This window comes from Centruroides sculpturatus, unplaced genomic scaffold, assembly GCF_000671375.1.
Source record: "Centruroides sculpturatus isolate CEXI.00-Female unplaced genomic scaffold, Cexi_2.0 scaffold74, whole genome shotgun sequence".
In the NCBI taxonomy this organism is placed as follows: domain Eukaryota; kingdom Metazoa; phylum Arthropoda; class Arachnida; order Scorpiones; family Buthidae; genus Centruroides; species Centruroides sculpturatus.
The window spans coordinates 839,454-867,247 of record NW_019384309.1 but is presented as its reverse complement, the minus strand read 5'-3'; the positions used below and the strand labels follow the sequence as shown (position 1 = coordinate 867,247).

General features: G+C 30.4%; 1 protein-coding gene and 1 long non-coding RNA gene across 2 annotated transcripts; both read right to left on the bottom strand.

The window, feature by feature from the left end:
• LOC111620502 lies at positions 1-1,628 on the bottom strand. Its single transcript, XR_002755925.1, has 3 exons — positions 1,496-1,628; positions 369-593; positions 1-126 (listed from the first exon to the last, which is right to left on the bottom strand). It is a non-coding gene; the product is annotated as an uncharacterized LOC111620502 (long non-coding RNA).
• A 1,512-nt stretch (positions 1,629-3,140) lies between these two features.
• Positions 3,141-27,794, bottom strand: LOC111620798 (HEAT repeat-containing protein 1-like). The gene is made up of 22 exons (XM_023362795.1): positions 27,664-27,794; positions 27,496-27,584; positions 26,795-26,941; positions 25,278-25,494; positions 24,373-24,501; positions 24,069-24,293; positions 23,549-23,666; positions 19,899-20,041; positions 18,688-18,861; positions 17,331-17,474; positions 15,786-15,962; positions 15,537-15,715; positions 15,365-15,464; positions 12,129-12,290; positions 11,580-11,714; positions 9,356-9,460; positions 9,199-9,266; positions 9,023-9,120; positions 8,796-8,950; positions 7,430-7,588; positions 7,251-7,359; positions 3,141-4,081 (listed from the first exon to the last, which is right to left on the bottom strand). Exons 2-22 carry the CDS (start codon positions 27,516-27,518, stop codon positions 3,993-3,995), a joined length of 2,856 nt encoding a protein of 951 aa, XP_023218563.1. The 5' UTR covers positions 27,519-27,584; positions 27,664-27,794; the 3' UTR covers positions 3,141-3,992.

Here is a 27,794-nt window from a genome sequence, read left to right as displayed (position 1 = left end):
TCTCGAGCCAAATGTTCTTTATTAATATTTGAATATTCAAATTACAAAATCTTTTCGGACGATCCAACGGATGTTAAAGAAGCGAAGCCGGAAGATCGCCGATAATCGGTCCACCTCGGAGTCAAACTGCAAATATTTTAAATTAAAATTATATCTGAATATATTATAAGTAGCATTTTGCCCGTTTTCCTCAAAACAATGGTCAAAATTTTGTAATATTTTTAGAAATTTCGAAAAAAATGTATTTATTAGAGCTATTTAACACATAAATGGAAGTAAATAGTAATTATCGTATAAATAATTAAAAGCCAAGTGATTTTATTCTATAATAAATAAATAAAAGTCTGTTTTATTACATTAATACCGACCTCCTTTAATTCCAGCCATGGAGTTTTCTTCAATTTTCTTTCTTTCGTCATCTTGTTGTGAATTATCAACAACTTGACCATTGGCTATACTTTGCTCATCTTCCAACAAACCTACACCAACACCAACACCAACACCAGCATCTAAGTTTCTTCCTTTCAAATCGGATCGATCGGGTTCTATAATTTTCGTGTATCGACCTTCGCTACTTTCTAACAAAATAATTCCTGAAAAAAAATTAGTTTTTTCTTAATTCAATTTACTTTCAAATAAAGCTAAACGTGTGAAGAGCAGCCACAAAAGAAAACGTTTAAAAATAGCAAATTTGCACATTCTTTTCTACGAATTCTTACAACAAAGTTTCCGGGGGAAAAAAAACACCGTTTACAGATGTCGATTGCTACGGGTTCGAATACACAAAATTAATCTAAAAAGGTATAATTAGAGATGTGAATGGTGCTGTTGGAATCTTAACAGAGTTATAGAACATGCCCGTAGGAGCAAAAAAGTCAAAGGAACCACATTTCTAAATGTAGCCCCCTAAATCAGCTGCAGACCATGGTCAGGATCGCGTGCGGCTGATTTCGCGGATCCTCGCGCCACGGACCGCTATTTAGCTCACGCGACTACGCCGACTTCGAGTAGTCCATTTGACTATTCGTAGAGTACTTGATGTTTTATAGTTTTGGGCGGTGCGGGGATGTGCCCACATCCGGGCACTGAGGTGCCAGCGATAGCCAGCAGCGAAGCGTGCTACTACATGGGAGCGTAGGCTAAGGCTCGCCTCGACCACGCATAGCACGAAGAATAGGCAATACAGGTTCGAAGTAAAAACTGTTTTCGGTCGGTAGAAGTTAATGCATTAATTTCCTGCTATAAACATCGATCACTGCGCTGTAATTACTGTTAATAAACGCGCGATAAGCTTAGCGGAGTACGCAGCGTGATTCCCTATAGCGATTGGAAATAGGCTTTATGCTGATTTCGGGAACTGTATCTCGCGAAGAGTCACGTTTAGATGTACGGTTCCTTTGACTTTTTTGCTGCTGTGGGCATGCTCGACAGCTCTGTTAAGATCCCAACAGCGTCATTCACATCTGTCAGAAAATAATTTATAAACGTTACTTACCAATAATGATGAATGTAAACAGGAACTTCCCGAAGGTTTTAGTCCATCGAATGCTGAAAATACGCGACTCGCACGTCTTTTTATAAGAAAACTATGCAATTCCTCGTAATTTCATTGGTTGCGTGACAGCTGGATGTCGATCAAACGATGATGATGTGAGCGGGAATGTTAAAATGTCCAATCCCGTGAAGGCTTATTTAAATTTACATATTTTACTTCAGTGACAGACCCGATTCCAGGCTACAAACACGGCTACTGGTAGAATATTTTCGTCCGTACTTGTGAGAAATTAGAAGACGCAGAAAAAAATTCCCAAGCACATTGGTCAAGATTTTTCATACGAGTGTTTAAAACGTCTAAAATTATTTAAAAATTGGAATTGTAACAAAATACTTCGTGCGCGATGTAAGAAATTTACAAGTTTAAAACAATTCGAGCTCCTCCCAGGGCTTGGCTTAAACTTGTTGTGGTTGAAAGTTATAACACATCGAGTTCACCAGTTGTCCGATGGATAAAACCACCGAACACTACTCGTAGTTTCTCCGGGTGTTATTCGAGTGTCTAATACCTAAATAGCGGCCAGTTATCCGTACAAAGTTCTTCTAAAAGTCATCTCTTGCCTCACCCGCGTTGCATTATTCTGTTAATCCTATGACAAATAACAGGGTCTTCCTCCACCAAATATAGATACGTATAAAGGCGAAGATCTAAGCTCTAGACATATTACACCGGGCTCTAAAGGGCCGCGTGTTACGTGTTTACGACTGCAGTTTGTTTGTTATGTGCATTGGCGTAGCCAGAGTTTTATGGAGGGGCTAGTAGAGGCCAACCTGACACAAAATTGAATTATTTCAAATTATTGTTCATTAACATGAAATTTTCATAAGAATCGACAATAACTTAACACACATAAAATATGAAACTTCCTTTAATCATACGTTCTCGTAACATTAATATCAAACTCTAGCAATGCCTTAAACAAAATTAACCAATCAATTATTTTTTACCATTCTTTAATATAGCTCACCGTCTTTAATCTAGATATAGACCAGGGGTGGCCAACAATTTTCCCCCCGGGCCGAATTGGGCACAGAAAGCCGTTGACCTTTTTTTTAGGATAAGAATTTTTCAACTTTCCTATAAGTAAACATTGTCCGGTTGCACAGAATTATCGCGGATCCATTCAAGCGATTATTTGAAGTTTACTCCAATATTCAGAGATTATTTGCGGGCCGCGGTACACTACACCCAATTAAATTAGCTTCAACTTTTTATTTCTTTTTGCAAATCGGCTCAACACTTTTTCGGCTGTAATTTTCTGGGGAGGGCACCAGGGGCCGTATTCTGGTAACTCGCAAGCCGGTCGCTGATTGGCTAATCATTTGGATTAGCCAATCAGCGACCGGCTTGCGAGAGACGAGAGACAGTGACCGGAATATGGCCCCAGGTTAACTCGGGGTACAGTGGCTAGAAAATATAGTGTCGAAATCGAGCTTATTTTCTGTCCCTATATTGGAGGTTGCCGCAAGAGGCGCTGCTACACTGGCTGTATCANAGTCTATGGAAGAAACATGTCGGACCCTCCAGCTTCATTTAGGGATTTAGTTTATTTTAATTATTATAACCCGTTGCTCATTACTATTCTGAATATCTGCTTTATTGCTAATTAAAAGAAGCATCTTCCCCATTCACGGTACGAGTATTTTTTTACAGTTTATATAGCGTGGTATCCTTTACGAAGCTTATAAGTGTGCATTTTATCTGCGGACATTTCGACTTGATTTTATTCAAGCGAAATGTTATGTAAACAGTTTAAAATAAGCTTCAAAAAATGAAGAATACAATCTGACATCGGGAATAAACGCGTTAAATTTCATAACTTATAACATTTATATTAAGTGAAAACAACTGTTAATACAGTAGTCGTATTTTGCGATTGTGTATTGCGTATGTGTATTTTTTGACTTTTTTCTACGATTTATATATGCTAGGCTTGTAAACTTCTTGTTAAATCCGATAAAGATACGTTTTTTCTGTTATACGGCCCGCTCTTCCTTTTCGTTTCCGCGTTAGACAGGTTAATTTACATTAATTATCGCAAAAAATTCAATAGAAGAATTCTCCGTTAATGACAGGTTTGACTGTATTTCAAAATCATTCCAGTTTGCCAGATGATGCAGTGTAGTCCCATTTATATTTCTGAAAGGTGAAGATTTAGTTTAGAACATCAGGAAATTCTTATGGATGGTCTGATTTGTTTTATTCCATTATCCCAACATAGTTTAAGCTGTCATAATGAAAGATATTGGGATGGTTATGTAGCCCACAGTATATTGGTAATTTGCATCAATAGATCCTATAATTTGCAATTAAAATTTTTAGGCAATCTCTATGACATTTAAATATTTTTAACTTTCAATTCACTCGGAAATAAATACAACTTATTAGCATATGTACAGTTTTTTCATACAATTTTTATAAAAATATTTACATTAATTCAAAAATATTTCATGAGTGGTTCATTCAGGACCTTTTCCATATCTGACAGGACCACGTGGCACTGTTTCTCCACTTCGGGACATTCGTCTGCAAAGAAAAAAAAATGAGAAGTTTAACAAACAAAACAGAATTACAACTTTAAACTAAATCCAATATACAGTATATCACCAAACTGTAGCTCAAGAACCACATGCAGATCCCATAGTTATAAAAATTTCTTTTTACAAACTTGGAGCCAAGCTATTTACATATACATAATATTGTGTAACAGAGGAGTAATAAAAGAGCTGGGGAGCTGAAATAAGGGTCTAGAAGAGCTGTAAGCTGCTCACAAGCCCCAGTTAGGGATATATAAGATAATCTTTGACTTGGTTTAGTTTTATTGAAAATTGTTTTGGCAGCCATCACAAGTAGAAAGATTCTGTTGGAAACTTGCAAAAGTTGGTTTAATCTAATAAAAGTTATGCTGGCTTTTCTTCTGTATTTCATGAGTAAAAAGTTGCTCCTATATTCATTCATTCATTCACTCCTTTTCAATACCTACTATCCTCAGAAATTTGCAAGGAAAGCAAGCAGTTTAAATAGTCTTTCGATGGGGCTAAATTTGCAGCAACTAAATTCAGTTCCCCTGCTGGTATCCTGAGATGCATCCAACAAGTTCTCTCTGGTTCTTCACCTTACGTGTGTTCTGAATCAATTGGAATAGGAAGACGTTATGTTATACTCTTTACAAGTCTCTTCTATGGCATTCTGCTTACGTGCCCAAACTAATGTAACTATTATCTCTCAATTTGAAGAAGCAGTGGCCAAGTATTGAGACTTTTTTCAATGTTTATGTTGTAAACTCTGTCAAGCCTCTTAACACTGGCAAAGGTCTGACAAATCTCATCTCTCCGTCTCTATCTGGAAATCACAGTTTTTCAGCATTATCCAATATTCATGCCCATAAGTGAGAATTGGGACATAGAATGAGTTGAAGAATGACAACTTTTGTCTTCCTCTGTAGTTTTTTTTGAATACTATTGATCTATTTAACTTTTATAGTATCTTTTCTTGAGTGTTACTTTTTCATTACTCATGAATGCAATTCCGAAATATTTAAACTTTATCTGTCTCAAAGTAGTTCCATTTAGTTAGAGAGTAATTGAATAGGATTTCTTGAGTATCAACCATCCAGTCTTTGGCATACTTATTTTCATCACAGGATCAGTGTAAACCTATCAAGTGCTTCTTGAAGATGAGTGCAAGTGACTGAGCAAAACCAACCAGATCATCAGCAAAAAGTTGTTGACCTATCATATAGTCTCCAAAACAACACACTCTTCACACTTCACACTTTCAATCCAGTCAATGCTGTTCAATTAATAAACAGCAGTGGTGACAATGTACTCAACTAAAGGCAAACGATTGCTGGATTAAAAAGGACTGTATTACCACTATTATTAATAATTACATACTGAGTAATTTGGCACTAGAAGTAGGCATTAGACATCATCTCATTAAATTTAACAAAGAGATGCACTTAATGCCTACATTTAATGCCAAATTATTTAGTATTTAATTATTAATAATAGCAGCAATATAGAAAAAACTGGAAATCGTTTGGGTTTAATATAATTATCAGTCTTTGAGACGTTTATAATGTGTACTAACCAAAGAGCTTTGACTAAACACAGTTTATACAAACTGAAACTTACGAGCATGCATACAGAGTTTTAATGGCTATTAAAAGCTGGACGTAAGCTGTGAGAAGTCTGCAATACTTCATGCAATTTATCCCAAGGAACATGGCAATAAAACTTTTTTGCATACTCCCAGCATTTTTTAAAGATTTGGTTTGTTGCACTTCTGCTAGATCAAAAATCTCACCAATCATTCTGAAATGAAGCCTCAACTATACTTCTGCATCTCTTAGCATAGACTTTTTCTGGAAAATGAACAGTGATGGCTCAATAGTTACAGCAGTCACTCCTCTCTTAATAATAGGGATTATAACTCCAGTCTGCCATTGCTTTGGTGTCTTTTTAGAAACCCACAAATATAAATTAAGTTCAGCATTCAAGGCTTTTAACATTTCAGGTTTAATTTCATCATTACATGCTGCCTTATTGAATTTAAGCAATTTGATTGCCTTTCCATTTCCATCATGATAAGGCCATTCTCCATCTCAAAAAGCATTCTGCTCATGTCAGTCACTCCAGCATCCACTGGGTTTAGATCATTAAAGCACTCTTTCCTATCTGTTGATAATGTCCTCCTCATGAATAAAGAGCTCCCCAGTCACACACTTTATTCATTTAGTAGTATTCCCTCTCCTCTCATGAAGACAACAGATAGTTTGCCATAGTCTAACGCTAGTTTTCTGCCAAAACAATTCTCAGACCTTCTCCTTTAACGATTTGCAGCTTTTCATATAAACTTTGCTATGCTAAGTACTTTGTTGCCTGTAAAGCTTCTTGAACTTCTTGGTTCTGCTAAGGGTTTCTTAGCAGAACCAAAAACATTAGGGTGTAGTGCCACACCCTAATGTTTCTGTCCACAATGAGATCACCAATGTGGTAATTGTTGTTCTGAACAGGTTCCACTCCATATCAACATCAGATTGCTCCTCAGAAATTGCTCGATACCTAGAAGAAATATCATTTGTGAAAACCTTCCTCAATGATTTATTTTACAAAGCTTTCCACTTTTTATGAAATAACTTTTTAGGTTTTCCAGCTAAGCAAAAATCATTTTGTCTCTGAAGTCTGAGGGTGCAAACAATTTGGCAATGATCAATTTCCAGCTCTGCTCCTCTCTTCACTTAAACGTCTCACTGAATGAAAAAGATATACAAAAACAATACAAGAATCTATCATAAACCTTTCCCTGAAAGTAACTCTATGCCAATTATACTTATGGATGTCTCTGTGCTAAAGAAAAGGTATTCACATCCTGCTAATGTTCATTTGACTTGTAGCTAACCCAAGTTTTGTATATTACGGTACATCTAAATTTCACATGGCTAAGACATTGGTAATCATGTTCCAACCAAAAACTGCCTATAATAATAAAGAACTATCATGAATTCAAAGCAGATTCTCTCATGACTGTTGCCATGAAAAAATCTACTTTGAACCTTACATTGACAACAGTCAAATGTAATATGATAATATATAAGTAAATGCTTTATAATATTTATTTATTAAAAGTTCTCAATACTTATTTCAAATTATTTTCAAAATTTAAATAAATTGAAAAAATAAGCAAAAATTACCTTCCATTAGTTCTGCTAGGAATGGAATGGATTCTGGTAATAAAATCAGATAATTCTCTCCTAATTTCTGAACTAATTCGTAAAGAACATGCAAAGTGGCAAATCTCACCTGCAATAACAAAAATTTATATTATTTTAAATCCTTATATTTTCCATTAATTATTTGCAATGTTACTTGCTTTGGGAGAATTATGACGAGACTTCAACATTATTTGATAGTTGACGGGTTTCCACAGGGTGTCGTCGGCTAGAGCCACGGCAAACTGAGCGATACAGGGGCTTACATAATTGATTATTCTATCTTGATAGTCTTCGTCACTTCCGATGTCATTTTCTATCTATAAAATTATAATATGTAATTTAAACAATTTTTTCATATTATTAATGATGTTTCTTACAATCTATTTTTATTTAATTAAATATTTATTACTTTTCCTCCAACAGGAATATTTAAAAGTTGCACTGTAGAAGGGATATTGTGCACTATCCAAAAAATAAATTGGTTAATCATGTAAAAATGTGATTAAATTAATGATTATTTTGTCTTTGTCACAGTCAGTTAGATTGTCAGCTTTACATATCTCTGACACTAAATTATTACCAATAAATTTTGGTAATAATTTGCAAGATATTTAAAAATCCGGGAATATACACAATCAAATTAAGCAAAGAAAACAACGATTTTTTCATATACGAGATTTGCTTACAGGTCTGTGAATCTCCGTGTGAAAGAACACTTTGATTCAATTAGATGATACCCCACTAAAAGCACAATATTTATGCAACAAGCCCTAGAGGAGGAGATCACAAAATGTTGGAAACATCCAGTACCACTCAAAAGCTGGTATGACATTAACACTATCAAAATTGCTAAACAGTGTTTCATCCACATATTAAAAAAATATGTGAGTATCCTTAATGCTTGGGACTCAATAAAATTGCACAATAGATGAACTGGCTGGATAAAATAGGATACTAGCATGGTATGTGAAATATTATACTGTCTGCAAAACATCATATGGTCATAGGTGGAATTATGAGGGGTGATTAATTCCACCCCTCATATTTCCTCCTATGACTATATGATGTTATCAACATACATCAACATGTATGATGTTATCAACATTATCAGAGAAAATTGTTGAATTTTGAGCTTCTTCAAAGTCAGTAAACCACAACACCATGAAATATATATATATATATATGTATATATTTATCAACTTTTCAGTTTGGGAACTTCTTAAGATGAAAGATTATTCACCCTTAACAGACTCAGAATATTTTAGTAAAGTCCCACAAGATCAGTACTCAAGAGTAAAAATATCAATAAAAGAATGGTCTTCACATGTCCAAATTTCATAACATTCTACTCCATAGAACGTATTGTAAACATTAAGTGACACGTGACTGTAAAGTTAATGGTACGAGCTGGCTACATTTCATGCTTGGGCCCATTCGTGTCTCTTAGACGACCCTATTTGACCGCTATACGTTATAAGAATATAAAATCTATTAAAAATATATTATATTAGAATTTTTACTTACTTGATCAACTATCGGTTGCATTATCGCATTAAACAAAGTTTTATCGACAAATTTCTCGTTATCGTACAGGAAACATTTATGTAGCGTACTTAGAATGCTTTTCAATAGCAAACACGCTTTTTCTACTCCAACTTTCTCATTCGTAAAATAGTCGCCTTCAATATAAAAATGCTTAAATAAATATGCTTTAATTTAATAATTACCATTTAAAAATTTAAATTAAATACCGTCTTTGCACTTGTTATTCTTATCCAATAATGATGCGGCATTCCTAATAAAATGACCAACAAATAAAATAAACAAGCTCTTCAATTTTTCTGCCAATCTGGAAATACAGGACATTGTTACAAAAAAAATATCAATAATTTTTGAGCAGCGAATTTCATTTAAAGTATATTTTTACATGTTGGTGACTTTATAAAATGTCAAAACCCTGTCTACTCGATCGCTTCTGGTTGCCCAATCGAACAACTAAAAATAAAATAGTGATAATTAATATTGTTATCTCCAAATATATTTAAGTTAAAATAAAATATTCACTAATATTTATTAAATTTTACCTGAAGAAACAAAGGCCTGAAAGTAGTTTCAGAAAGCTTCAGAATCAAAAATCCAAATGCTTCAATGATGTGTGCTTCGTACGTTTCTATTTCTTTTAACGATAACTAAAAAACATTTTTAAAGGTAAATCAACTATGAAAAACTAAATTAAAACCTTAATTTCTGATTTCTAAGTATTTTTTAAGTCTAATTTGCAATTATAACAGATATTTGATCCCGTGAAATATTATATACTCTATATTAATTAAGTGCAGGAAGGTTGCGCTTAACAAGAGATCATACGTAACAGAGGTTCCTAAGTTTATAATGGAGCCGAAAACTCATAGCCGCACGTACCATTTTTATGTTTAGACAGGTTTAAATACATATTTATTCTATTACATCTAGCCATTATAAATAGTAAACTGTACCATATAAGGTTTATCTAAAAAAGTTATTGTATATGCTTATTAACTTTAGAAGTCTAATTTAATTAGAAACATAAACTCTTTCTACAATGGAATCAAAAGGTTCCCAAAACAGAAACAAAGATAATGAAATTGAAGAGTAAACAATGCAACACATGAATATCTGCAAAGATATTTCCTTGGCAATATGAACACAATAATAATAAAACAATCAAGAATAAGAGTTTTAAGCTCAAAATGTTTATACAGAGAACAGATACTGTAACCACAACAAGTTTCAGGATATGTCAACTCCATGTAATATCAGGAAAATCACAAACATTAAGAATATTATAGAAGTCAAATCTTTTAGTTAAATGTTTTTTTTTTTTTGGGGGGACTTCTCTCACCCATTACACACTGAAAAATGTTTAATTTATAAATTCAAATCAGAACATCTGTTGGAAACTGTTCATGCTTTTGAATTCTACCAGGATGTTCTCATTTGTATTTATGATTATAACTTCTTTTGGGTCTGATGATGGTAGAGCGAAGTCACCAAAACCATTTGATCACACAAAAAACTTTTACTCCTGTAGTGTGTGTGTATATCCTCTGATTATAACTATGAACTAAGTTTCTATAAATATTCTTAAGAATACATAATAATATATACATGAACGTGATATACAGGCATCCCTTGCTTACCACGAGATTTGATTAACGTGCAAAATTAACTGCGGCAATCCCTTTATATATGCAGCAGAAGTTTTTAAAATACAACTCACATCAACCATCAACTGACGAGAGTCATATTTTAAATTCATCCCTGTCCGCTGTGCAGTTAAGCAAAAGTTTTAATTAATGCAGTTTTACCGGCCGTCAATACTTAGCATAGATCATTGTACTAGTATAACCAAATGATACGAATTAATATGTAAATTTTCGACTATAAATTCGTAACTTCTATTATCAGGACTTATTATACTGGTTTTACAGATAATATTACAAAGATTAACAGAAAACATATTTTTATTTTATTTCATATACAGGTATACGAAATAAAATAAAAATTGTTTTCTGTTAATCTTTGTAATATTATCTGTAAAACCAGTATAATAAGTCCTGATAATAGAAGATATGAATTTATAGTCGAAAATTTACATATTAATAAGAAAAAAAAAAAAGGGACATTGAGGCAATTTAATTAAATGATATGAATATTCATTGGCCATATTAAGGATAACTAGTAATCAGATACAAAATAATTTGGCCAGAGGCTCTCTCTTCTTTCAGAACATTCTAAACTAAAATTTATTTATTTATAATTATCAAATTTATCAAGAGATGGTAGATTAACTGCTTACATCTAGACAAATTGCTTTGTCTCTCATTACTAATCAACATTAATACAGCCTGATAAATAATCTGGCAGATCATTTGATAATATGAATGCAGAAACATGAAAAATAATATAATTTTAACAATTTTAACATGGAAAAAATGTAAATAATGTTAAGACAAAACAGAATAAATATTGCAGAAAGCATTAATAAAGTATCATTCATTTAAAAAAATCAATTAAAAATCTTTATGTTGTCACATTCTATCAATTCATTGCTTTATTAATTTGCAATAAAAAAACAAATTTTAACAAATAACAAATTTGTTAAAATTTTAATAAAAAAAAAACAAATTAAAACAAAAAAATGTACAAATTTTTATGATTTAGAATACATTTCTCAATACAAAGAAGTAAAACTAATATACATGTAAGTATTAATAAGTTATGTTGATAATTATAATCATACAGCTTAATAATAGATACAAAACATACCATTGTATTCTCACAACGAAAATCAAAAATTTTTAAGAGAAACTTTTGCATATTTGGAAGATAAGCATCCAGTTCAGACTTCTCCAGCGAAGTTAACTTAGTCGTAAACGTAAACATGAGTGGTTCGACGGCTCTCTGTAAAGTTTAATATTTTCATTGACACATTTTAACATTAAAATATTATCGACTTAATTATCAAATCAATCAACTTAACTTAATCAATTTCATCTAATTTGAGTATGTGTATGCAGTTATATATATATATATATATGCAGATTATTGCATGTGTGGATATATGAATTACTGTACACTTCATATGCATAAGAAACTTATAAGAAAATAAGCCTACAAATTTTAGCAGCTTTTATATTTTAAAAATTATAAACATATATTATACTCTAAGTTATCATTGGTATTACTAAATACAATTGCATTATATAATAATGTGTAGTTTGTAAGAAATTCTACAGTACTCTTTGAAATCATGAGATTTTTAATAAAATGCAAAATGTTATAATTAAATTCAAAAAAATATAAAGATATAATTACATAATTGTCAGTTTTTATGGCATCATAAGAATTCTCGATCGATGGCAGCAGTACACGGAGAGGTACAGTCAAGGCCAGCTGCTTGAAAATGGTAGTTAGACACTGATGAACGGAAGCATTCTGATTGTCTTTCTTTGGTATGACTGCGGATATGATGCTTACCTTATATAAAGAAAATCAAAATTATTATTTGAAAATTTTGAATATACAGGATGGCAAAAACAATTAGACAATTTAAATTTGGTGCTATGCCAACATGTTGGTATTTGACAGGTGGAAACGCACTATACACTGATTAATATAGAGTGGTTTTCAACCTTCAGTTGCCACCAGTCAGGAGAACAGCAAGCATTTGCTATTAAAATAGTTTGTAAAGGCAATAATTCCGTTACTGTAACACAACATTTTACCCTGTTTCCCCTAAATAAGACAGTGTCTTATATTAATTTTGCTCTCAAAGATGTGCTAGGTCTTATTTTCAGGGGATGTCTTATTTTTCCATGAAGAATTCACATTTATTGTTGAACAAAAAAATTCCCAAGTGAAACTTAGATGAGAGTGACGTATATCTGATCATGTTGAACTGAACTTAAATAAAACCAAAGTCACAAACTGAAGTGAACTTACGAAGTTCCCATGCTAGAGTGCACTTCCCACTCTTGACCTTTTTATAGCATCAACAGTGGGCTCGATGACCAATTAAGTGCTTACTGAGCCGTAGCACTATGTAAATGTGATGTGGCGTGATTCCTGGCCAATCAATTAGCATTCAGCAGATGTAATGTTATGCAAATCTGTGATTCCCAAGCCATAGTCTTATGCAAATCATGCCGTGTGGCATGATTGTCTGGTGACCAATCAGTGGCTGTACTTTCAAAAAGCCAACAGCCACTTTCAACCATCTGTCGATGACCGTTACAAGTAAAAAAAAACTTTGCTAGGTCTTATTTTCAGAGGAGGCCTTATATTTAGCAATTCAGCAAACCTCTGCTAGGTCTTATTTTCGGGGAAACATGGTAGCACCAGAAAAAAATGGCAAAATTTCAACATGTTAAGCAATACTGAATTAGATTAAACAGTATAAGACTACTACAGCCAATATCTAAGTAAAGCCTGATCAGAACTAAAATTCATCAAATTTCGGCATGTGTGATGAGGAAAGTTACGCAAAACGTTAGATTGCATGCTGATGTTTGCCTGACATCTGGTGGAACAAACCCAAATACAGTAGAGCATCTATTATCCAAATACCGATCAACCAAAACATCAATTAACCAAAAGCATTCCAGTCGGCAAATCCAAATTTCTGCTAGTATTATGTCACTGCATCACTTTCTCCCTCTCTGCCAACATAAACCGTAGTCCTACTTGTGTATTTGTATTTGTATATAAGTTAGATATGTATTTGTAAGACATGTGATATAGTAAAGTTCAGTGTTTAATATATTTTGTCACAAATGATCAGTTATCTGAAAAATCAGTTATCCGAACAACTCCAGTCCCGAATTGTTTCAGATAATCGATGCTCTACCATAACATTATATTCAAAAAATGACTTTATGACTTAACATTTTCGTATGTAATTTTCTTTTATTTTGTTATTTGATATTTACTTTGCAATTAAAGTGTTCATTTCCATGTTACTAAATCATCTAATTATTTCTGCCATAAATGTATATAAATAATATGATCAAGTTCTAAATAAATAATAAAGAACCTTAAACTAAATTAGTAAATTTACTTTTATAATAAACAACAGTTAAAAAACATATTATTAAATAATTAATATAATACTTTATATATAATACCAAATTAAAGTCTACAAATCAAGAGGAAGCACAACAAGGATTTGAGGTTATTGGAGCATACTATTGCCTGCAGTTTGAATCTAACCCAGATCCTTTACAAAGATCTCCAACTGAACGTGAATGATCTCCATCAAGTTAAGCTACATCAGTGTCCAAAAATGTCCAGTTTATAGTTTCTAACTTCAAGTTAATAGATCTTCAATTTAATCTGTATTCTTTAACAGAGATCATATCTTATAATTATGTACTATATGTGAATATTTCTCATTAATAAAATATCATCACCACTTTTTTAAAGACTTACTCTAACACCTTGTAAACATGCAGCCAAATTTATTAACTTCTAACGTTTTTGGTCATATTAAATGACCTTTACAAGGTGTTAGAGTAAGTTTTGTTTTATTGATTTTTAATATGAGGTATTTGATGAATGACCTTTTTAAAGTTTCGATATTTTTAGTATTTATCAAATATTGAAGTGAATGACTTGTTAATTACACAAAAATCTTGTACAGTTTGGTTCATGTAAAACTGAGCTCTTCAAAAAGATTATGGAGATGGAATTTTAAATTCCAAGAATATTAAACCAAAATAAAGATTAACTTCTTGAGATGAGAATGAATATATCTTTAGGACAAACAGTTTTTTAATTTTGTTGGAAGATTTTTTGAAAAATAAAAATAAATATAATACTAAACAACTGCTTAGTTCAGATAAGAAGATGTTAGATCCAGTTGAGTTTGATATAGCAAAACATTTTATTAATTTAACAATTTCTAATGTAACAATTTCTGCTGGATGATTGTAAAAATACCAAAAGCCAAAACAGCTTATAGAATTTCTTCCAGTAATTTTATAAAGAATGAAATGGCAAAACCAAAGAAGAAGAAGAATTCTATAAACTAAAATGGCTTATAAGATTCTTTGTCCTCTTCAGTTTTTCTATCATATTATTTACAATGGCATTGGCAATTGTAAAATACAAAAATAAAACTAAGAAAATGTACTTACAACATGTCTAAAATGCAATAGAAACCTATCTGTTTATTAATAAGTCTCAAAAGATATTTAAAAGTTGTAGTTATACAAAATAAAAATTTCCTAATTTAATCATTTCATTGTTTTATATATTTATAGTGTGATCAAGTGAAAATAAAACTTTCAAGAAGCTTGGCAACATCACCAAAACTGACTTGTGGCATCACTGAACTCCCGACGCCACTTCTTGAGAGTTCTAATTTCATTTGATTACTTGATTAAACTCTATAAACTTTTTGAATATACCTTGTTCAACTACATCATTCATCAGATATCACTACATATTTGTTTCTTAAAAATTTATATTGATATTATTATAAATTAAAATTGTTATTAAGCATAGCAAATTCCAAAGACACGATTAAGTTGTAAAATTTAAAAATAACTTACATCTGTGAGTAATTGATGAAGATAGGAACTTAGAAATGGCGATAAATTTTCCACTAGATGCTGAACTGTAGTGAGAGAACTAATTAACAATAAAGAGTTGCTGTAAAGTAAGAAAAAGTTTTATTAGAAGAATAGTTTATTATTATTTAACAAATTTATAATAAATTATTACCTTTTCAAGATTTCTGTATTTTCTAAAATATCTAAAAGCGACTGCATAATTTCATTCAAATTAGGCAACACCTGTATACCTAACGAACGGCACATTTCGGCCAAACACAGGAGAGCGCTGGACGTCAACTGAAGAGAAACTTTGTGTTTTCGTAATACCAGAATGATGACGTCTATAAGCTTAAAAACGCAAAACGACATTAATACGAGAAAATTTGCAACAATAAAAATTTTTAAAATGTTATATTACCTTTCTGAATTTGTCAGGATACGTAGAACCTAATGTCTTGCAAAGTAATTTGAGACAGTAAAAAGATGTTTGGCTGTTTAAAATGCTTTCGGTTTCACCCGATTCCGAAGACAAACACGCTTCATTGTTTTTTATAAACTTTACTAATGGTTTGACAAAACTAATTAGTGCAGGATGCTGTACATAAAAAGAAATAATAATAATAAATTAGTTGAAGAATGTAAAATGTTTTATAAGCATATTTATTAACATAAAAAAATTATTTCTTTTTATTAAGTGGGAATTAATTAAGCACTGGAGTATTAATTAATACAGTGATAAAGTTTAATTGGCAAGAATTAGACTCTGTAAAACTAGGATTTAGTGGTGTGTGTGTGATCTGTAAGTCAATCATCCCCACTAACAATCCTTGTTACAAGTCTTAACAAATAAAATTCCATTTTGTTTTAATTAATATTCTGATACCAAACACAGATATGAAAGAAACTGCTTCATTTATTCCACTCACAATAGTTCTGTAGACTGGAGTGTAAGTATACAGCACAAAAACACCTTAAAGAATCATAACTCTAGTAAATAATCATGAACTGAAGGATTAATGTGTTCATTCCTTTGGGTCAAAGATTTTGGAATGGAATACTTTTGGAGTATAGATCAATTGCAATCAATACTCCAAAAGTATTCCATTTCAAAACCTTTGACCTGAAAATCCATGGAAAGGATCGAAAACATTAATCCTTCCATCCATGATTATTTACTGGAGTTATTTATGGTTCTTTAAGTGTTGTTTTGCTTCATTTATGTACAATTTTTATATAATACCTCATTATTTAAATATATTATTTCTTATTAATTATTAAAATTAATTATACCTTTATCTAGAAAATTAAACATTTTCACAAAGAACCAAAACTTACTAATTCAAAGTGATAAAATTTCAAAAGAAATCAGAACGGTAAGGTCTGTAATTTAAAAAAATGCATTAACTTTGCATTTTTAAAGTTAATGCATTTTTTTAAATTACAGACTAATTAAATGCATAAACTGTCTTAAGAAAAGGTCGTTTTTGGTAGTAATTTTGTTTCTATTGGAGAATTTAAGTGCTAATTCAAAGGTTAGAGTGAAAATTTGAAGCTTTTGTCAAAGATTTTATAGAAACCTGTGGCTATAAAATGTTTGATAAAGACCTCAAATTTGCAACAAATTGTGAATCTGCAATTATAGCTTTTAATAAAGACAAAAGTATTGACAACTTTTAGACAAAAAGAAAGAAAGAAAGAAAAAAAAACAAAACAAAAAAACAAGTTTCTTATAAAAATATTTAAAAAATCATTCATTCCAGCTATTTTTTTAAACTAAAACATAAAAAAAAAGGATGAATATATCTTGAGGATGTTTGAAATATTTGTTTTCTGTGAACTGAAAAAATAAAAACTATTAAGCCACTAACAAATTACTACTTGAGGTACACAATAATAAAAATATCCTAACACAATACTTGCATTAATACTAGAAATTATTTATTAAATTAATATAGTTACATACATTATCCAATGCAAAAAAATCCTGTTGATAAAGCATCTTTGCACTAAACATTTCCAACGATTTGCATCTCACCATTGACAGAGGATGTTTAATTAAGGTCTTTATAACGTTGATGAAATGCTTACTCGGCAATAATGAATTTACCTGAAATGACAATTGAATCGTGTCTAAATTTGAAAAGGTTCAGTGTGAAACAAAATAAATCATTTAATAATTTTAATTAAAATCATAAAAAATTATCTGCCTTAATTTTTCATTGATAGCACCATTAATATCTGAAATATTCCACTGACACATTCTTCAAGTCATTAATCCATTGAAAGAGAGATAAAAATTGTCTACAGGCTATTTTTAATGCTATAATTTAATTAAATAATTAAAGAATTTTCAATAAAAGACAGGCAATTCTGTCATTTTGTATTAAATTTAATAATCCAAATTAGTGTTTCTAATGAATTTAGTAAAAATCTGGAAGGAAAAGCTGTAATATTTCAGTAGAGGAAATCCTCATTAATTTGAAATTCAAGGGACATAATAATTGTGACTTACAGTTATCCGAGATTTACATATTTCTGTACAATAGGCCAATTGTCATGTAACTGATGTAATTTATTAAGTCAATGGAATACAGCTACATACAAAATGCTACTTTTGTTAACTAATAATCATAGTATAAATAAACCACAGGTAAACAGTGCATGTCTGGTGAGAACCTCACAGGACACCAGATAGTTTTTATAAAAAGTAAAGCAGAATTCCTCAAAATGTAGCCCAAATTATTTTTGCAGCAGCCCAAAAGTAACAAGTTGACCAAATGTAGTAGCCTAAAGCCCTACAAATATCTCAATCTGCTACTCATAGTCCAACATTGCAATCCAGAAACCCAGCCATATTTTATGTGATAAGAGAAAAAAGAGTAGTCCACGGATAAGGTGATACCCGAAAATGTGTTACTGTAAAAGCAGTGATATTGACCAGATTAGACTTGTCGTTAGTCTACTGTTCTCTTATATTGTGGAGACACTTTGATCTAAAGAACAAGTTAATGTACGTGTGTTGCAGTTCAGACAGAATTTTCACTTTAAATTTCAAAGTATCCATATTTTGAACTAACCAAATTCCTTAACGTGTAAATCTCTATATGCCCAGACAGGACAAAAGTGTAGTTATGAACTGTCCGAATTTGAATTAACAAGGATTTCCTGTTTTTCTAGAGCATTCAATATTGTCAGAATAAATTAATCAATATTTTTTTTTTTTTTGGAAAAATGAACTTTGCATACAGAAGTATACTTTAAATTGAAACTAGCTTGAATAAAATTTTTATTTAATAAAATTTTAGTAAAGTCAAAATTACCTTGTCTAATAAATCATAACACTTATGGAGAAATGCTTTCCAAAATTTTATATGAAAATCTTCTTCATTCATTTTAATTAAATGGGATAGCTTTTGGATATATTCTAGTATTAACTCCATAAACTCTTCGTATAATACGTCCATATCCACTTTCTTCAAATTTATATCTAGTAACTGAAAATGAAAACAAAACATTTGGTATTGTATAAAAGTATCAAAATTATTTTACAATTAATTTAAAAGCTATTTATTTTAAACAATTCTTGGTCTTTTTTAAAGTGATTTACAAAAAGAATTTATAGAATTTACTTAAAAAGGTCCATCCTCTATTTGTAAATATTCTAAGTAAAGTTTTGTCCAGGGTTTTTAATTATTTACAACTATCAGATAAAGCTTTCGGATCCAAAAGAAAACCTTATAACCTTCAGAATAATCACTAAGAATATGATTCGTGGACTATTCGACACTTTTGTTAATTATTATGCATTGCTAACTTATATAATAATGCGTTAAACTTAAATTATCGCAAAGTATCAAGGAGATAAAATCAGAGATGATGAGGTATCCAGGTTTTATGGTAGCTTATATTTTTAGCATGGTCCCGAAAGAAGTAAATGAAAAATTTGGTCTGAAATGATCAAAGGATTGGAAACTAATAGGAGGCTGAGATCAAGAAGTGGAATGATATGTCCATGTTTCTGCAAGATCCTAGAGTGTGACAATGAAAAGTTTGGTCCAAATTAATCACAGGATTTACAAGTATATAGAGAACAAATAGACAGACAGACATTCTATTTTATGCACACAGATTATTTGATATAAGTACATATTTACCAATTCAATGCTAATATTACTTTCAGAAAGAATGAAATCCAGTTTAGAAAGAATCAATTTAAGGATAGTGAACATACCCATGACCTATTTGTATGCAATTTTATAGTTAAATTACTAAAAACTTTTACTTTATCCAAACATCTACATACATTCTATGATAATTTATTGATTGTTAATTCAAAAAACATAAAATATTTATTTTAAAATTTAAAAATAATTCTACAGATCTTTAAATAAAGAAATAGAGTGGTAGTATATTAAGAAATCAAAGCATTCTTTGTAACTTTAATTGTAAAGAATTCAAAAATATTTATCTTCAAACTAATTATCATTGAAACTTTAGAAAAGATGCAAATTCAATACATTTTTATGCTTACCTGAGATATAAAAACTTGAGATGATAATAATGATACCATAAAAGACATAGTGTTGTATTTAAAATGCTTCAATTGATTTACAGTATGCTTCATAACATCAAATGGCTCAGATACTCCTTTGAGCTTCTTCTTATCTTCAATTTCTGGAATAATAATAATAATAAGATAAACAGAAATTAACACTGTACACTAAATCAAGCTTCTTAAACTGTTGGTTGTGACCCCAAATTGTGTTGCATAATTGAATGTATAGAGCACAAAAAATTTGCCAACAGATAAATTCAGTACTATGTATTCATGCAAAGTGGCATTTTCAGCATTGACGACTATAAAATTGAAATGTCGGTCAACTCCAAAAAATGACGAAGATGCTCTACGCTCCACGGTATCAAATATTCAGCTAAGATTTAATTCTGTACATAAAACTAAAGCACAGCATCTTATAAATATGTAAATTTGATTTTACCTTTAATAAATGGTAAGATAATATGCATGTCATATGTGGAATAAACTGTTTTATTATTTATTATCAGTAAGTGATTTTATTTGTACACTATTTTATATACCTATATACGAGAGGATCGTGTAAAATTTTCTTGAGTAAAAGGGAGTCACAAATAGAAAAAGTTTAAGAAGCTCCACTAAATAATCATCAAAATATTTAAAGTAGAAAAAAAAAAAATCAAAACACAAAGTATTGATACAACAAAAAAGTTTATATAAAAATTATTTTAATTTTAGCACATTCTTTATAATGAGAAAGAAAATGCATTTTATAGTCAAATTTTAAAAATTCACATATTAGTCACATTTGAATACATCATATATAAAGAGACTTGAATAAACTTGGAACTTGTTTCACATCTTCCAGTCTTCCAGGTATTTATATATACTTATAGACTCTTTGACTTGTTGGACTCCTGAATTTCTCTTTCTATCAGCAGAAAAAAAGTGCTGAAATTATAGGAGTTAGTTTTTTATTGGTAAAACGTTTTTCGCAACTTCTACATCCCATCTTCCGACCACAAAAATTCAAACCAAAAGTCCAAATGAAAACTTCAATATGGTTTTGTTGAGCATTTTGGAATCCAAAAGTTTTCGGAATCTGAAGATGGGATGTAGAAGTCCCAAAAAATCGATACCAATAAAAAACTGCAATTCCTATAATTTTGGTTTTGTTACTCATGATGTTATATAGTCATTACATCTAAAAAAAATTTCTGTCTTCTGCCAAATGTTCAGTAGTGACAAAAACTTCTTGTTAAAAAGTTTTAAATGTAAACAATACTTTCAGGTAAATTAAAAAGGCTTTTAATGAAAAGGAAAGTTGACTTCCTATCTTCTTCATTGGCTCAGTAATCTGGAGGATCCAGGATCAAATCTATGTGGTTCAATATGGGCCTGGTTGTGGAAATCAACGTTGATGACTTTCAAATTAAAACAACATCATGGTGGGCCTAATGTCAATTTGCACGAGCCATTCCATAGTCCCGTGTCTAAATTGGGACAAGGCACTTTAAAATTTAAAGTAACAGATAACAGTTGAATGTGAGCCGAATGGCTGTTTGAGTTGTACTACAGTGGCTTATGGCCTGAACTAGACTTTATAATGAGACTTTTTAAAATTTAATACAATAGTCACCAATTGTATTTTGTTAGGTAATTTATTTTTCTCAAATAAAATAAGGAGTGGCCTCCAAGCAAACAGCATACCGGAAAATTGGGAATTTCCGAGCAGGCCAGTCCATCACTGCACAATCCTACACACAACTCATACATTCTACCTGTTGACAGGTGTTGTGCTGATGATTACAGCTTGAAATACTTCATAAACATTGGTTGAACAGACATATTTCAGAGGCCTATATCTGATTAACAGTAATAAAGTCAAAAGTGATTTTCATACACTCAAAACTCAAACTCTGCTTGTTATAGCTGGTTTTCCGCCCTATGCAATTTTTTAAAAATTTAGAATGCCCCTTAACAATTGTTAGTTTTATACATCAAAATAATTCCTGAAATTGATTTCTTTAATTCTATTAAGAAAAGATTCTTTGCTTTGCTTGTGGAATCTTTTGCTGTCATGGGAACAACAAATGTATAGACTTCCTCTATACATGATAAATTTGCAGCTATTAGATTCTTCAACAGATAATATATAGTAATATATACAGTAAGACCCCATTTAACACAGGGGATGAGTTTCAAGACGACAAAGCGCTAAGCGAAACAGCATTAAACGAAACCATTTTAACATAGAGTAAATAGGGATAGGGAAACATGTGACCCTTATCGTTACGTTGACAATTTTGTCAACCTAATGATATAGCGATAGGCTCTTCTTGATGAGAATTCTTGGATACCTTCAGCCATAACTTCTTCCACACTCCATTCAGGCAGTTATCAGTTAATTCTTGCCAAGCCAAGTCGCTATTTCCTATGGCATCCATGATGTTATATTTTTTCCAAAATTGCACCAAACAAACATAGATTTAAGGGAAGTACAAAGCTATGACAAATTGCCACCTTTTGCTGATTGGTTCGTGTTTGGGAATAATCATATATATGAATCAATGAAATACTGTGTTAATTTGAATCAGCATAAATTTTGAGCATTTTTTTAGACGTCAAGCAGACCGAATTATATTAAATCAGCATTAAGCAAGGCAACATTAAGCAGGGTATTCCTGTACCTCAGTTTTTGTTGACTTCGGTTATCACCAATTTTTTCTGAGAAAAATTTGTTTTGGTTTTCAACGGTTGCCTCAAATTTTGTTGGCATGCCTATGTGCCTATTTGGCTGATAATTTTGCGAAAACAAAGGGCGACCAATGTGTTTTCCTGTTCAGTGTGGCATTGTTTCTCATCGTGTGAGCATTCTTACCCCTGTGCCTCTAGCCAAACAATTCCATTGCTTTCCTTTCCTTTTTACTCCATCATAGGACTAAAGAAAGTTCCAGAGCCAGCAGTCCTTTGAAGAAGGTCAGAAACATGATCAAGTTGAAGAGGGAAATCATTGAAAAATACAAGAGCGACATTAAGATTGCTAAAATCACCTGCATTTATATTCATTTTATATTAATTTCTTGTTTTTAGTATTATTAAACACTATATTTATTCTCTATAAAATGTGTTTTTGGTATGTATTTTGGAATGTGTAGAACAAATTAATTGGATTTACATCTACTCATAGGAAAATAATTGCCTTGATTTTTGTCAGTTTCAAATTTTGCCAATAGGGTATCACTGTACTTGATGGAATCAATTTTACACCACATAATTTACGGAATATGAAGAGAAGGATACAAGAATAGAATATATTCCTTGTTGTAAATAGTCAATAAATTTCAAAAAAAAAAAACCTCTTGTTAAATTAAAGGGACAAAAAATCCAGTTAACACTGTATAAAAATTAAAGAAAATTTTACATTCTTGGTACTGTAAATTTCTGGACTGTTCTGTATATGAAACATATAAATGGTGTTCCATTGCAGTTGCATTATAATTTTGGTATAAAAATAAATAATAAAACTTTATCAACTTGTTTTTCAATACTAGAAAAAATATTCCATTTAGTTTATATACTTATTTGCTTATGTGTAATTGATTTTTATATTAAAATAAATTAATAATTAATGAAAATTTAATTACCATTTTCATTAGGAAGTCCTATTAAGTATTTTGTCAACTGGATAAAAGTGGCAAGTTGAACATCTGCCGAGCAATGTTGACAGAGCAGAGTTATAAAATCCATGATTGAAGAAGGAATCTGTAAATACATAAATAATCTTAAAAATGTGACAACAATAATTTAAAGTTAAAAACATAAGGTAATTATTAAGAAATATTTTAAAAAGCTTGGCATTTTGTATTCAGTTCACAATCCAATAAAAATTTAGTATGTTTATTTATAAATTGTTAAATGTAGACAAAGTAAAAACAAGAAAAAATTAATAAATTCATACATAAAAAGCTATAAAAAATGTTTAATTAAGAAAAATTACATTCCAAAGAAATTCTAAATTGTTTCCTTGAAAATATATTAGCAAAATGATCAATACTTAAATAAGAAATTAAAAAGAGATTAAGAAAAACGTAAATTTAATATCAGAATNGGATCAATAATATGTTAATGAAAAATAATAGTTATCCATCTATTTTTTTAGCATACCTTGGTTCCTTGTTCGGAACTTTCGTCTTTTACTTTCCTCGTAACGCAAATATCAAACACCTGAGCTATGACCACCCACAAAAACTCTCGAAATTCGAGGATAGATAACAATTTAACAAACAACGATTGTCGGCGATGTGCCGGAATGTCAGGTAATGCATCGACGAACACTCTGGTCACGCTCGCAACTGTTTGGACCCTGTCTCCTTGATTCTGAGAGCTTGCCTAAAAAATAAAATATATTTATTTATATACTAAACAATTTTAAACATAATAATAGGTATTAAGGTATTTATAAAATCACCTGAAGCAAAGCAGGAATAATTGTTTCTAAAGTCTGTGAAATGACTTGGAAACTATAACTGTTGTCTTGTCGTACTAAATTAGCCCCCATGAACGTGAAAATGGCCATGATATTGTGAAGAACATATTCCTGAAAAAAAAAATAAAGAAAGTAAATGAGTTTTGAAGATTACTGCATAATTATCAGATTTAAAAAATTTTTAAATCTGCATTGTCATTAAATTTTCAAAAATTCAAAAATTTTACATCAGAAAATTATGTTAAGAGGAAAATTTCACATTTTGAAAAGCTACATGATTGCATGTTGTGTTACAAAACATTAAAACAGCTATTTAGTGATAGAGTTATATATAGCTGCTTTTGTTGATCTATTTGTCTGAATATCAATCATCTGATTTCTAATTATAGAGTCCTCTTAGCATATTAATTTGCAATTACTCCTTATTCTAGGATCACTCATGAAAGTCCAATTATTACAGAAAAGGTACAATTAGAAAAGGTACAGGAGGCTATGAATTGAAGCCTCCTGTAGCTTTTCAATGTTTAGATACATAAATACTTGTGTTATATTTTCATTATATGTAACCCATATTAATAGTAGACTACACCATATAAGTTTATCTAAGTACACATGACAAAGTTGCTTAATGATGTATATCTTCAAACATAATATCCCTTTCATTAAGTGGCATAAAACTACAGAAAACATCAAACTCTAGATGAAACAATACATTTATTGTCTCATCACAATAAAGTGCAATCATTTATGTATTCCTCACATTTCACTTCATTTTAAAGAATTAGTACTAGATACAGACTATTATTACATATGAAATATTCATCATTAAATTCATCTTAATAAAAGCTACAATGTATTCATGTAATGCATTAACATAAAATTCTTACTGGAAATAATTTTGCTGCCAAATTTAAGAGTAGAAGAGCCTGATTTTGTGTCTGAGGGTTATTGGATATTCGGATACACTGCACGATAAGTTCGACTTGAAATTTCTGTTCATCTAAATAGCGGACATCTTCTAGAAGTTGATAACAGTTAAATAACGATGATAAAATAACTTGTCGTAGATATTCTGCTGACGGATGATTTTCAATTTCTAGACTCCTGAAAAACATTAAACAATAAAACAATAAATTTATTTAATTAATTACTCTTTTTTTGGCTCTTTATGCTCTGTAAGCCCTAAGAAGGGCTTTTAATTACACCTACAATCAAGCCCATAATAGTAGTAGTTGAATGATGAGAGATGGGACCCAACACATCCGAGACAGACCAACCCTAAAAAACTACTGGGGTTTTTCGACTATTTGAATTTGATCCTGGGTCCAATAGTTTTATTCAAAAACTTTTGTATTTATTTGACTTTACTTTCCAAGCACTTTTTACCAAGCATCAAATTTATACTCCTTACATATGAAAATAAAACATTATAGTTAAGTGTCGGTGTTAATTCTGTTATATTAATGCAAAAAATGGAAAAATAAAAACAATTCTCTCATAATCTCAAAAGTTACGTCATCAGAAGTAATTTACAAAATAAACTTTTACCAATTATGAAAGATTAAACAGCAATTGCTGTATACAAACTGCTAGCCTTTGATAAGCATTATTGCCCAATATTTTACGGCAGTATTTATCAAAGTAAATTGACACGGTGGACTGGCAAAGCTTTTTCCAATGTATCAGGGATCGATACTGTATTATCATATTAATTGATCAATACATTCAAATGCTGGGCTACCCACAAAACAGTGTATTTATATTCAGACAAGTATATACTATAATCACTCAATATAATTATCAATATTATACTTTTAGTATGTTCTTCTGAAAACACAGCAATATTCAACATTTTTTTCTTCCCTTGAAATTCTGAAGACCAGCACCTAATGGCTTAAGATTGGTGCCAGTTTATAGACCACCATTTTGAGTAGTACTTCTCTATTGAAGTGAATTGATCTAGCAGCCTTTGTTCTATCCTTTATAATTGATAAAAATAATTCATACCAAGTTATATTTAAGAAGAAAATTTTCCTAATATAAGCATAGACTGAAATAAAAATTACTACATCTTTTTGAAAAGCTATTGCATATTTATAAGATAAATCCTACTGAAAATAAAAGGTACAAGAATTATGCCAGTAAAATCTGATAAAACAAAAGCATTCCTGTATAAATTACCTAAAGCAAGACAATTGCTGTAATGTACAGTACCAGGCTATTTTTCAGCTACTATTAATAATTAAATTATTAAGTAATTTGGTTTTAGAGGTAGACATTAGTCATCATCTCTTATTAAATTTAATAATTATAATAAATTAATATATTTTTGAATAATTTAAAATATTCTGGAAGAAAAGTATGTACGGTTTTATGTAACATTTACACATGTATAAATAATTACCTTTTAAACAAATCAAATATGACTGGAAATAACAGTTCGGGATGTTCTATTTTCTTCTTATTTTCAATAATTTCTAGAAGAAATATGATTTTCTTCCATTTGTCTTCTTCAAAAATCTCAACTGTATTTGACTTGGCTTTTGAGGACCTTTTTTTATTTTAAAAGAAAAATTAATTTTATTAATTTTATAAAAAAAAAAACATATAAAATTGTCTCATTATATTTCTTTACTGAGAAATCTGACATATAAAATAGTTCATTTAATTTATGTTTTGATTCCATATCTGTTTTATCAATGGTCTAGAAAAGTGGTGCCAAAACTTTTTGGTTGGGATTAATTAGTAGGCAGGTTACAAATATTTTCTATATTCCAAATATATGCAAAACAAAGACCTATTGCTATCATTTATAAATGATGTATCAAATATGTTCATGTGTTTTAAACATTTTCAGAAGACTAATTTGTGTTTATCTCTACATAAATAACAGATGATTGATTAATTAATTAAAATCTAACTAATACAAATAAAATTATAAATTTCTATTTTATCATTTGATAGAAGAGAAATTACAAATATTAAATTAATCATCATCATCATTATCCATTCCAGCCGATACCCAGAAAGTGTAAAGTACATTAAATTAATTAAGTTGTAAAAATTATACTAGTGTTTACTATTAAAAAATTATTAATTTTGTACCTTAATCCTTTTGTTTCCTTCATTGTTGTGACTGATATTTCATTAAACTTTTGCAATTCGCTAACCAATAAATTGGCATCATAGCATAACTACATACACAAAAAAATAAATATTTTATCAAAAAATATATTAATATTTAAAAACAGTACATAATAAATTTCTACATACCTTTCTTATAATTTTACTCAATGAATTTTTACACTTTAGTTCAATGCAATTCAGACAGAAATCTATTAATTCGGAAAATAACTTTTGTTGGACAGATTTTGATGGAATGTTAAAGAAAAAATCTTTAGTAA